Source organism: Balaenoptera borealis (assembly GCF_965194805.1).
Source record: "Balaenoptera borealis genome assembly, chromosome: 7".
NCBI classification, from domain to species: Eukaryota; Metazoa; Chordata; class Mammalia; order Artiodactyla; family Balaenopteridae; genus Balaenoptera; species Balaenoptera borealis.
In genome coordinates, this window is record NC_138864.1 from 115,038,515 (window position 1) to 115,052,323 (window position 13,809).

The following is a 13,809-nucleotide window of genomic DNA, read 5'->3' on the forward strand; positions in this document are numbered from 1 at the left end:
ATGAGCTTGGTTACCATGAAGGCCACGGTGAGGACGATGCCAGGGATGGAGGTGATGCGGATGAGCCAGCGCCACCCGATGGTGGGGATGACCACGGAAGCCAGGCCGATGACGAGCAGGGAGCCCGCGAGCCAGAAAACCTGGCGGAGAGAGGGAAGGGTAAAGTCCTCCTGTTGGTGCTCCACACCCCCCCCCCCAGGAGCCACCCTGTTCTGCATTGTAATTGCAAGTGGGTGAGATGGGAGGAGTTCCCTGGCGGTCCAGTGGTTAGGACTCATCGCCCTCACTGCCAAGGGTGCAGGTTCAATCCCTGGTCGGGGAACTAAGATCCCACAAGCTGCGCAGCCAAAAAGAAAAAGAAAAGAAAGAAAGAAGGAAAGAAGGTGAGATGGGAGAGAGGCTTTGGTTGAGGAGCAGCACCGCCTCCAGGACCCGGATGAACTGGGGAAGTTACTTCACTTCTCCACGACTCTGTTTGCTTGTCCATAAGTGGAAGACTCAGCAAGACAGGGTCAGCAACGTCACCAAAGTTTTAAAAATCTGGGACCCAAGACATTGACTTTTTTCTCTTGAATAAATAATACATTCCCTGGTTCGTAACTCAAGGTACAAAGGAGAGCACTGTGAACAGACCCTTCTCTACTCCTAGTTTCCTGCCGTCCAGTTCCTTTTCTCCGAAGAAACCAATATCACCAGTTTCTTACATCCTTCCAAAGCTTTTCGAAACATACACAAGCTAATAAGGATATTTGTTCTTTGTTCACAAATGGTAACATAGTAAAAATATTTCTCAACACTGCTTTTTTGGACTGAAAAATTTATCTTGAGATCATTTTATATCAACAAATAACATGAGAGCCACCTATGACCAGGCCTCATGAGTTTGGAACTAGAACAATTCTGAGTGTTATTCTGAGCATTATTTTCCCATCAGAAGATGAGAAGTAGATGATAACTCCATTCCACCTCACAGGGATGGAGAGAAGATAATATTTAAAAAGACCCTTTGACCTTATCTTTGATAAAAGAGGCAAGAATATACAGTGGAGAAAAGACAGCCTCTTCAATAAGTGGTGCTGGGAAAACTGGACAGCTACATGTAAAAGAATGAAATTAGAACACTCCCTTAACACCATACACAAAAATAAACTCAAAATGGATTAAAGACCTAAATGTAAGGCCAGACACTATCAAACTCTTAGAGGAAAACATAGGCAGAACACTCTATGACATAAATCACAGCAAGATCCTTTTTAACCCAGCTCCTAGAGAAATGGAAATAAAAACAAAAATAAACAAATGGGACCTAATGAAACTTAAAAGCTTTTGCACAGCAAAGGAAACCATAAACAAGATGAAAAGACAACCTTCAGAATGGGAGAAAATATTTGCAAATGAAGCAACTGACAAAGGATTAATCTCCAAAATTTACAAGCAGCTCATGCAGCTCAATATCAAAAAAACAAACAACCCAATCCAAAAATGGGCAGAAGACCTAAATAGACATTTCTCTAAAGAAGATATACAGATGGCCAACAAACACATGAAAGAATGCTCAACGTCATTAATCATTAGAGAAATGCAAATCAAAACTACAATGAGGGGCTTCCCTGGTGGCGCAGTGGTTGAGAATCTGCCTGCCAATGCAGGGCACACGGGTTCGAGCCCTGGTCTGGGAAGATCCCACATGCCGCTTAGCAACTGGGCCCGTGAGCCACGATTACTGAGCCTGCGCGTCTGGAGCCTGTGCTCCGCAACAAGAGAGGCCGCGACAGTGAGAGGCCCGTGCATCGCGATGAAGAGTGGCCCCTGCTTGAGACAACTAGAGAAAGCCCTCGCACAGAAACGAGACCCAACGCAGCCAAAAATAAATTAATTAATTAAAAAAAAAAAAAAAACTACAATGAGATATCATCTCACACCGGTCAGAATGGCCATCATCAAAAAATCTACAAACAATAAATGCTGGAGAGGGTGTGGAGAAAAGGGAACACTCTTGCACTGTTGGTGGGAATGTAAATTGATACAGCCATTATGGAGAACAGTATGAAGGTTTCTTACAAAACTAAAAATAGAACTACCATATGACCCAGCAATCCCACTACTGGGCATATACCCTGAGAAAACCATAATTCAAAAAGAGTCATGTACCAAAATGTTCATTGCAGCTCTATTTACAATAGCCAGGACATGGAAGCAACCTAAGTGTCCATCGACAGATGAATGGATAAAGAAGATGTGGCACATATATACAATGGAATATTACTCAGCCATAAAAAGAAACAAAATTGAGTTATTTGTAGTGAGGTGGATGGACCTAGAGTCTGTCATACAGAGTGAAGTAAGTCAGAAAGAGAAAAACAAATACTGTATGCTAACACGTATATATGGAATCTAAGAAAAAAAAAAAAAAGTCATGAAGAACCTAGGGGCAAGATGGGAATAAAGACACAGACTTACTAGAGAATGGACTTGAGGATATGGGGAGGGGGAAGGGTAAGCTGTGACAAAGTGAGAGAGTGGCATGGACATATATATACTACCAAATGTAAAATAGATAGCTAGTGGGAAGCAGCCACATAGCACAGGGAGATCAGCTCGGTGCTTTGTGACCACCTAGAGGGGTGGGATAGGGAGAATGGGAGGGAGACACAAGAGGGAGGAGATATGGCGATATATGTATATGTATAACTGATTCACTTTGTTATAAAGTAGAAACTAACACACCATTGTAAAGCAATTATACTCCAAAAAAGATGTTAAAAAAAAAAGACCTTTTGGGGGGCTAATTAAGGGGTGACTATTTCATCACCGAAGAATTCTATTATTAAAAAAAAAGAATATTTCAGAAAGCGATAAGCCTATGAAAAAAAAAAAGTAATGTGATGGAGAGTGACTTTTAATGATCAGGGATTATCTTTCTGAAGAGGCAACGTGTAAGAAGGCCAGTAATAAGCCATTGCAGTAGATCAGGTAAGAGGTGATGTGGCGTTGAAAAGGATTTTAGTAGTGAAATGGCAAAAAAAAAAATTTTTTTTTTATCTGATGGATTTGGCACACATTTTGGAGGTAAAGGCAGCAGGATTTGCTGATGGACACTGCAGTTGTAGGTCCACTAATAGGGGGTGAGTCAGTGGGGCTTGGTGATTGATTGAATGGTGATGACGGAAAGGGAGGGGTCCAGGACAGCTCTTGAATATGTGGCTCAGAAAACTGAGGGGACAGAGCTTGCTATTAACTGACAGTGGAAACATGGACAGAAGAGGCTCCAGACGAAGATGAAGAGATCAGGTCTATGAATGTTGTATTTGAGGAGCCTGCAGGTTATTCAAGTGGCTATCAGGTAACTGGCCACCTGGGTCTGAAGTTCAAGGAGATGTTCTTTTTTTTTTTTTTTAATTATTTATTTATTTATTTATTTTTTGGCTGTGTTGGGTCTTCGTTTCTGTGCGAGGGCTTCCTGTAGTTGTGGCAAACGGGGGCCACTCTTCATCGCGGTGCGCGGGCCTCTCACTATCGCGGCCTCTCTTGTTGCGGAGCACAGGCTCCAGACGCGCAGGCTCAGTAGTTGTGGCGCACGGGCTTAGTTGCTCCGCGGCATGTGGGATCTTCCCAGACCAGGGCTCGAACCCGTGTCCCCTGCATTGGCAGGCAGATTCTCAACCACTGCGACACCAGGGAAGCCCAAGGAGATGTTCTTGGTTGTAGATAAATTTGGGGGAAGTAATAGGTACATAGATAGCTAAAACCACTGGACTCCTCAATTATCAGTAGATGACCCCAGGAGACCTGGAAAATAAGACCAGCAAGGAGAAGGCATAACCAGGAAGCATGACAACGAATGAGTAGCAGGTGGAAGAGACAATGTTCACAGATGAGCTTGAACAGGATTATGCCCATTAAATAACATTAAGTGTAAAATCTAACCCCTAACTATTGAAAGTATGGGTGTTCATCTTAACAAAGATCAGAAGAAGAAAGCTGGGAAGAATGTAAAGAGTTAGCATTCAGTATTTATTAGGGTCTTTCTAATTTTTTTTGTTGCCTAAATTTAGTGTCAGAAAAATTAAACATAAAATTTTAAATGTTCTCCTACTGCCTTATTTATTGCCAAATACATAATGCTTCAGTGGGAAGGGTGATCACTTTCCTGGGCTCTGAAAGTCAGGGCTTTTGGATAACAATGACATCAAAGATGGTACAAGGGCACCTAGATTGACATAGCTTCTGGATGCAAAACCTCTAGTCAGTAGCCAGCAGGGGTCTGAGGAGGGTGTGGGAGCATCCCCCAGCTTCTCACCTGGATAAATGGCTCAGCTGGGAGGAGATAATTACAGAAGTTCCCACAGGCATGAGCCAGTTATGGAATTGCAGACCCGAGTATCCACAAGGGAGACTCTGAAAGGGGTGGTAGCTGTAGCCCTCCACTGAAGACCCAGTGGGAAGAGAATGTTCATCCCAGATGCATTCCTGAGCTTCTGTCCTTCTAGTGAAACCAGCCAGCAGAATGCTTCCTGAGGAAGGGGTTACTGTGTTCTAAACGCTGCTGCTGGGTGATACACATCCTGGCTCAGAAAACCTTGGAATTGGACTTCTGGCGTCAAGCATCCCTAATGCTCTTTGGTTGGTACCAAGTAATAGGAGTGTGCTAATCAAAGAACAATCAACCAACCAGAAGAAACACCATGTACACCACATCCTACAGGATCAGAAGACTGATCCGAAGAATTCCCATTTCACCTTACCTGAGACAAGGGGAGCATATAGCCTCGATATTTTGTAGGCAAAAATTCAGTCTTTATGATTAGCCTAAACAGGAAGGGGGAAAAATACAATCATGCTTTTATAAAACCAAATAACTTTAAAATATATATATCATAATTTTTCTTGTCACAGGGATAAATAATTCAAAAACATAAACATTCATCATTGTAAAATGATAAGAAATAGGTGTGTTGGTCTCTGTCCTTGGTTCCTGCTAACCTGGAAACCTTGGGATTTCCTGGGTGATAGGCGCATCATTTGTTCTAATGCGGTGACCCTTGATGAGCCCTGGATGGGGGCTGGTCTAGAAAAACCAAGGCATGATTAGAATCTTGGAGCTTTCAGCCCTATCCTCCACTCCCCTGGAGAGAAGAGAGGGGCTGGAAAATGAGTTAATAATCAATCATGCCTATGTGATGAAGCCTCCATAAAAATTCCTAACATACAGGGTTCGGAGAGCTTCCAGGCTGGTGAACACAGCTCTGTGCTGGGAGGTGGTGCACCGCAAACTCCACGGGGACAGATGCGCCTGTTCTTGGGATCCTTCCAGACCTCGCCCTGTGTTTATCTCCTCAGCTGCTTATTTATCTGTTTCCTTTAAAATATCCTTTGTAATAGATCTGCAATTAGTAAACTGTTTTCCTGGATTCTCTGAGACACTCTAGCAAATTATTGAACCTGAGGAGTTGGTGGGAACTTCCAATTTGTAGCAAGTCAGACAGAAGTTGTGGGTAACCTGGGGACCTACTACTTGTGATTGGTGTCTGAAGTGGGGGACAGTCTTGTGGGACTGAACCCTAAACCTGCGGGGTCTACGCAAACTCCAGCGAGGGTCAGAATTGAATGGAATTATAGCACACCCAGCTGGTGTTGGAGAATTGGTTGGCTTGTAAAGAAATCCACACGTTTGGTGTCAAAAGTGAAGTATTGGCAGAATTATTGAGGGAGTGTGTAAAGAAAAACAGAAGAGAGATTTTCCCTGTACGATCATACACCAAAATACAATTATTAACCCATATAAGAGAACAATATAAAATAAACTTCTAAGTGCTCTTCTGTTCACATTTTTATTCCCAAAGTTATTTTAAACCTTCAACCATTTAAGGATATTAGCCTCATTTCTTTCACCAAGAGAAATACTGTCAAAATATTTTGCCAAGCCTGATTCCCTTTTCTAAAACATATGTAGGAAATTAAAATACGCCCAAGAGAAAGCAAATAGTTTCTCCAACTAATGATGACAGTCAAAGCACAGGTTTCTAATTAAGTACATACTAATTTTTTGAATAGAAGAACAAATGGACTTCTATCTCATCTGTTTTCTAATTGTTCTTCTCTGTTGCAGTTATTAACCAGGGTTTGGAGTTTTAACATATTTATTGAGCTGCTTCCTAAGGGATGTTTTCAAATTCTACTTAACTTCTCCTCCTTTAGGGCTCCAGAGCACAGAGTGATGCTTAACTTATGCCCCCAGGGAAGAACGATTCTTTCCCTAACACATTAGGGTAATAATTAGGTGCTTTGACATCTCCTAATATATTCTAAGGGCAACTTGCTCCAAGGCACCCAGGAGAAAATAGCTTGAGGAGCCTTGTTAATTTAAGGGAGGCTCCCAAGTTGCTAAACATTTAGCATAACGACTCTCACGCCCCTGTATGATGAGGTATTACACACCCATCCCAGGGCAGAAAAAAGACAAGCAGCCGCATAGCTGTTTCAATCCGTCTCACCTGCTCTGCAAATTCACTTTGACACAGTCTTCAGTTACAGGGCACTTTAAAATAGTTATTCCTGAATGTTACAGGTGATGATGGTCAAACTAAAGTCTTCCAGAAATTCTCAAGAAATTAATGGATTGTGTCTGGGTTGACATTTTTGTTACCTACCTCGTAAGGCACTTTTTGTTCGCATTTAGTCTAACAAAATATCATTTATCTAAAAAATGCCGATCAGCCTTAGGAACAAAGAAATTAACACATGCTCAATCTAGCACCCTGCTAGCCTCACCATCAAACATCATTTTGATGGGCAAAGAGCTCCTAGTGGAATAAGCAGCCATCACTGGGGGGAAAAGAAAAACTCAAAAATGATTAGCACAAGTGAAGTCTATAAGTTTGCAACTTATTGATGCTCTTAGTCTATTAACCACAGTGAATGTGGTTAACAGACTAAGTGAATGTGTCTCTGGGTGTTCACATGTCTCCCTCTGGGGTCCTCTAGGTGATGTCTTTACCCTTGGGCATGGCCAGACACGCCACAGCCCACCATCGTCCGCAGGAAGACAAACCAGATGTACGAGGGAGAGAATGAGGTCAGCAAGGAGAAGTGGGCTCCCCACAGGAACGAGATGAGCAAAATCTGAAGCAACAAGAGGAGACATTAATGGGACCTGCCCCCATGGAAGGTCAGGAAGCAAACCTAACTCCTGAAGGTGACTTTTAATTTCATCCAGATGTTTGCTTCTCTGTGGAGCTAATCTTTAGCGAGCTTACTGATCACTCACAATCATCAGACAATACAATCCGTATCATTTTATTGTCTGAAAGCCCAGACGTTCCGAGTTTAGACCATTCTTCAAAACTCCCCACAGCCTCCGCCCTCACAGGTGGCAGGAACCTGAACGTGTAAATCAGAATGCAGAAACTTGTCCTCCCTGCTTACAGGGATGTTGGGAGCACAACGAAGCACTGTGCTGGAATGGGTATAAGGAGAAAATGTAAGGATTTGCTTTTTCTCTAATCGTAGGAACAATACAAGTTTAGAGTAGAAAATATGGAAAAAAGAAAAAGATATAAAAACATTTAAATCGCTTTTGATTCTCCAACCCAGAGAAAATACAATTAACACAGTGTTATCCTATTTTCACTGATTATAAGGGAAAACATCATCTTAATAGCTGCAAAATATTCCAGTGAAAAGACATACTATAATCCATGTAATATAATGCATAAACCTTTCCCCTCTGGTTGCATGTTGAAGTGGTTTCACATTTTCTATTAAAATCAGCTAAGACAATGTCTGTGCATAAATCTCTGTGGTTCTCTGATGACCTAAACAGTCTAGATTTCTGGAAGACAAATTATCAGATGAGGAGAATGGATATTCTCAGGGTTCTTGGCTTACGCTACCAAATTGATGGTCAGAAAAATTACATCAATTGTATGTGAGGGTGTCTAGACACTTGCAGATTTCTTTAAGAAAAATAAAAATTCCTTATGGATTTGATGTTTGATATGGCTTTGATAACAGGGAAAAAATGATATCTTGCTATGTAATTTTGTTTCTAATAACTCCTGTGATTGAACGTTTTTCAAGGTTTTCTCGACCATTTGTATGTCTCTTTTTGTAAAATGCCTTTCTGTGCTCTCCACATTTTTTTGAGATACTTGTGGTTTCATATTAATTTGTAATAATATGATATTTTGTGCACTTCAAAACATACATCCAAGCCTATTACTGCTTTGTGGGGGACTTCTTCCTTTGTATTTACACCTAGAGAGGTCTTCACCACCAGAAATCAGACAAGAAGAGAAGAGACCTGGGCTTATCATCAGAAGACATAGTTTTATGTCTTGACGTTGAATCTCAATACATGTGTGACATCAAGCAACTGTGTTAGTTTCAAAGTTATACTCAAGTTAACTAATGTGAAACTGCTTATGTTTATACATGCAATTCTCACATTCTATCTGCTGTGTTCTAACTACGCTCATCCATCAGCTGTACATCTGGGCTATGGGGACCAGGTATGGGGACAGGTATCTCGGGGAAGGATGAGAAAGCAAGAAGACAAGCCTGGGTATTGATAGAGAAATGTCCACAAAAGACATGATGTGACATGTGATGTCACCACAAAAGAATACACAAAAGAAAATTCCAAATCAGCCTTCAAAGCCAACCTACCTTCCAGCGGCCATATCTGTCAGCCAAGAGGCCAAAGAGGATGCTGAACACCATGTAGCCGAAAAACACCATCTGGAGGCGGGGGTGAAAAGAAATTATCCTCTAAGCGGCGTTTTTATAACATGCTAATTACTACATTAAGCATTCACCCACCTGAACTAAAAGAAGACGGGAAACGTGGGAGGATTGAAAGTTGAAGAACAGGCTTTCACAAAGCTCTCCCCTGACTCCTGTTTAACACGTTCAGGGCTTCAGAGGTTGATGATTCCCACACCGGAAATCACTGACACCAGGTAGAAACAGGGGTCCTAGAAGCAGGTAACTGCTTTGCCTCTGATCCAAGATGACGGCACTGGCCTCATTCTACTCAGATGTACAATTCTGAATTTCCATTTTAATAAGAAGACTCAAAAACTCTATTCATGCATGCTCTGCCTTATTCCTCACACAAGCTGAGACATCTAGAAGCAGTCTTCCTTTAGGTTATTACAGGGAAACTTAACTTTCAACAAACACCAAAACCAGTCATCCATTTAGAAACATTCTTCATCACTAATATAAACCTACTTTTTTTCCTTACTTGTTCTCACAATAGCTTTTCCGTGATAAAATTCAAGAACTTGGGTATGATACCAGCGACGTAACTCAGCCTGAGCTGTACTCTTATGTGTATGCCTTTAGGTGACTTATTTTTCTACCTTCAGCAGTTCCAAGCTTTACTTAACTCTCCTTTCTAGTAAGATCCCTGACTGATTGCTTCCAGGGTAATCAAAGGAAAGGTGTTAGCTGGCATTTCTAACACTTTTTCAGTGAAAAAGCTCTTTCTCTCTGCTACCTGCTTTGCTTTTTCTTTTTCCCCCTTACTCTTCATAAGGAAGACTCAAAAGCATTTCTCCTACAGGGAACTATAAAAAAAAAATCATATTTATACTTGAACAACAAAAGCCATACTTTTCCTCTGTGCACTGTTCTCTCTAGGATAGAGCTGAAGGAAGGAAAAGCCAATATTTTCAATGCCCAGCCTGGGATAGATGCCGCCCCGTAATGAATCTAGTCAGTCCTCAGCAAAATGATAAAAATAAGGACAATGGGACACATTTTGCATAAATCCAAATTTATTCATTATGAAGGGCTCTTTTTATTCTGGAATAATTTTCTTTCTGATTGTTGGTATTAACATGCCCTTATTATTTATTTTTATTTTTATTTTTTGAAAGATGATGGTAGTTGATGGCAAGATTTTCTGCCTCTTTCTCTTGGTTGGGGGTTAAAATTTTCCTCCTACCCTTCTGCATTCTTTGGCTGGTCTAATAATTAAATTGATTTACAACAGATTGACAGGAGAAAAGCAAGTTTAAGTTTGTATGTACAGGAGTCCCATAAAAATATAAGACCCAAGGGCAAGTTGGACAGTTGAGGCTTATATGCCACCTTGAGCTGAGGAATGGGAGGGGACCTGGGGCTTCAAAGGGGGGGGGGGGTGGGTAATTCACAGGACAATAAGAAGAGCAGATGTTTGGTAATTAGATGTTTGCCCTGCCACACAGATAGGTCGTTCAGATGAAAGTCATCTCTGGCTATAACTCTCTCTCTCTGAGCCAGGCCCCCTATCCAAATTTTTTTTTTTTTTTTAATGTTTTGCTATTGTTTTTGCTATTATCAGTAATTTGGTCATGATATTGGTTTTTTTTTTTTTTTAAAGTAACTCCTTTATTTATTTATTTATTTATTTTTGGCTGTGTTGGGTCTTCGTTTCTGTGCGAGGGCTTTCTCTAGTTGCGGCAAGTGGGGGCCACTCTTCATCATGGTGCGCGGGCCTCTCACTATCGCGGCCTCTCTTGTTGCGGAGCACAGGCTCCAGACGCGCAGGCTCAGTAGTTGTGGCTCACGGACCCAGTTGCTCCGCGGCATGTGGGATCCTCCCAGACCAGGGCTCGAACCCGTGTCCCCTGCATTGGCAGGCAGATTCTCAACCACTGCGCCACCAGGGAAGCCCCTCCAAATTCTCTTAGGTAGTTAAGGGAAATGTAAAAGTTTTTCTTGAGTCGGCTGGGTCTTGATTGCCTTCAGCTCAAAATAATCCACATGCCAAAGGGGCATATTTTGGGGTCACATATTCTGCTCCCTTTTCCTCTTCTTCTGATGGCCTTCCTTGTCAAATATATATATTTTTAATCTTAACCCTATGTCAGCCACTCAATTTTTTGGAAAAGTCCTATCAGTTGGTGAATCTCCAAACTTTGGGTCTCCTGATATAAGCAGTTTCTATTGTGGAACCTGAAATTATCAAACTCCCTCCAAGAAGGGAAAGTTGAACTAACTTTTTTTTTTCTTTTTAATCAACTTGAATAATAGGAAACAATAGACAAACTGCCTGTGGCAGGGAGGAAATTAGTTCTTAGGACGTAAAATACTTTTGTTTATTGAGATGCTGTGTTGTGTTAATAACACTGTATTAAAGTGAATTAGCTGATTAATAAAAGTAAAGGAAACAGGGACTTCCCTGGCAGTCCAGTGGTTAAGACTTCGCCTTCTAATGCAGGGGGTGCGGGTTCGATCCCTGGTCAGGGAGCTAAGATCCCACGTGCCTCGTGGCCAAAAAACCAAAACATAAAACAGAAGCAATATTGTAACAAATTCAATAAAGACTTTAAAAATGGTCCACATCAAAAAAAAAAAATCTTTAACAGCAACAACAACAAAAAGTAAAGAGTCCAGTAAAATTAAATTCAAATTTTACTCTGTTCTCTCGCATAAGTGACAGATTTTTATTCCTTCTTGCCTTCTTTCTATTCAGTGTAAAAAAGTGACTTTCCTAAGGCTGGGTTCTTTACTATTAAGCCTGTCTAGAAAATAAACATTAACTCCAAGCCTATGTGAACCCCAAAGCTTGTGAACTCTAATCCTGGGGACCACATAGAGACGTGGATTAATCTCTCTCTCTCTCTCTCTTCCTCTCCCCTCCCCCTCCCCTTCCCCCTCCTTGGAGGGTCTGCTCTTTTCTACAGTTTTGTTTCTCCAGCACTAACTCCCTTATTCACAAAAAATGTGAGGGACATAATTCACCCACAATCCTTAAGGCCTTAAGTCTTCATGGCCAGATCGACCAGAAAGTGGAGCTGAAGTTGGGGGATGGGAAGCCTGGGAGATGGTGAAAATGTTGCCTCTTTGCTAAACCAGTCTGAGCCCCTCCTGTTAGCAAGGTTGTGGTCAGTGAGCCCAGGGGACAGATGGGACTCATAGCCAGGATGACAGAGACTAAATGACAGGAGGAGGCAAGGAACTTGGAACAGGGAGCAGTCGCATCTTGGGTGAGTTGAATTACCTAGAGAAAAGACTTGTGAGCTGTGACCCACCTAACAAGGGAAGCCATGTCACCGCTGACATCAAGGAGCCTCTTTAGGCACCAGTAGGAACAACATAAAAGCAACCAACGAGATGTGAGCTGTAAATATAGAAATGGTACCATAAAATATAGTTTCGTGACAGTGACAGATGCAAGCACCACACCTGGGCCACCAACATTCTCAGGAATGAAGACGTGCAGACCTACAAACCAGCTGTGGTGCACTGACAACTACACAAAACGTTACAGCAGTGACCCTAAAGCTACAAGGATGGACAAGGCATGCTTTCAAAACTGTACATATTTTATATGTAAAAGAAAACAAAACGCAATGAGTCACTTAACTATTGGTACAAGCCGTAATAATGTCTTTAGTTATTTTTATTTATACCCTCTCTCTCTTCTAAAAGTATTAGGAAAACTTAAAAACGAAACAAGTGGGCTTCCCTGGTGGCGCAGTGGTTGAGAATCTCCCTGCCAATGCAGGGGACATGGGTTCGAGCCCTGGTCTGGGAAGATCCCACATGACGCGGAGCAACTGGGCCCGTGAGCCACAATTACTGAGCCTGCGTGTCTGGAGCCTGTGCTCCGCAACAAGAGAGGCCGCGATAGTGAGAGGCCCGCGTGCCGTGATGAAGAGTGGCCCCCGCTCGCCGCAACTAGAGAAAGCCCTTGCACAGAAACGAAGACGCAACACAGCCATAAATTAAGTAATTAATTAATTTTTAAAAAAACACAAAAAACGAAACAAGTGCAATTTTAAAGAAGGAAACAGAGCTAAAAGAATCAAGGCAGATTTGGACATTTGCTGCCATGATTAGGCATAAAATTGGGCTCCAAATTTCCTGGCCTCCAGGATACAGAAATAAACACAACTGGGCGTATAATATACATTATCTGGGAGGAGAACAGAGAACAGTTCCTCAGGTGAGGGGGAATTTTTCCTAGTACCCAATACAGGTGAGAATTCCCAGGTAAAATTTGGTTAAGGCAGTAAGTGAGAGGGTAGGGGCCCCCCCTTACCCCACAGCCTTCTGTAGCCCCCCAGGGGTTGGGGGCAAGGGAGGTCTTAGTCTCTTGCAGTCTTACCCTCCTTCAAGGCCTCTGCCATCTGACTGTCATCCTCTACCCATCACCAACTACCTACCTCCCAGACGTTCCCCTTCTTCAGCAAGGAGTTGGCATCTGGCTCATGGGATTTCTCTCTATTAAGTCTCGCCTTCATGAAAACCAGCTTCAATACTCAAGTAAATCAATGCACACACACACACACACACACACAAAGAGTCTGCTGGCAATTAATTGGTGCTTAATAAATACCTCTTGAAAGAATGATGAGTAACATCCTTAAATCCATTTTGTAGCAAAACTTAGTGTCCAATTCATAAAGCTATTCATGATGGTCTTTGAGAAAAATTTAATGCATAACACACACAATTCATTGAGAGTAAGTTGGTGATTGGTCAGGTCACTATGGCCTGAGTAGGCTCTTCGTGATCTGACTTGAACCCTAACTAACCCATGGCTCAGGCTCACTTTCTCTGATTTGCATCTGCCTCTTCCAGGCTCTTGCTAGGCTCTGGAAAATGAGCAGGTCAAGGTTATGCTCCCTAGAGGAAAAGGGAAACAGGAGAAAGGCCTCAGATGCTAGTTTGGGCCTGTAAACGCATGAGTTTGGGAAGCCAACACACCAAGTGGAGATGGATCTTGTGACTCTCAGCCCAGTGGGATCGGAAAGGAAGCAGAAGCCCTGGGTCCTCAGCTGGTTTATTCTCAGCACAGGAAGCAGTCACTTA

The 13,809-nt window shown here is 42.2% G+C and overlaps 1 protein-coding gene and 1 long non-coding RNA gene across 2 annotated transcripts in view; one reads left to right on the forward strand and one right to left on the reverse strand.

Moving 5' to 3' along the window:
- Positions 1 to 13,809, reverse strand: part of SVOPL (SVOP like) — a 78,848-nt gene that overhangs the window by 57,759 nt on the left and 7,280 nt on the right. The window contains 4 exon segments of the mRNA XM_082400343.1: positions 15 to 140; positions 4,746 to 4,809; positions 6,998 to 7,122; positions 8,668 to 8,739. Coding sequence (XP_082256469.1) covers positions 15 to 140; positions 4,746 to 4,809; positions 6,998 to 7,122; positions 8,668 to 8,739 — 387 coding nt within the window.
- Positions 150 to 13,809, forward strand: part of LOC309632627 — a 364,034-nt gene continuing 350,374 nt past the window's right edge. The window contains exon 1 of the long non-coding RNA XR_014247008.1: positions 150 to 1,785. This is a non-coding gene — a long non-coding RNA (uncharacterized lncRNA). The remainder of the gene's footprint in view (positions 1,786 to 13,809) is intronic.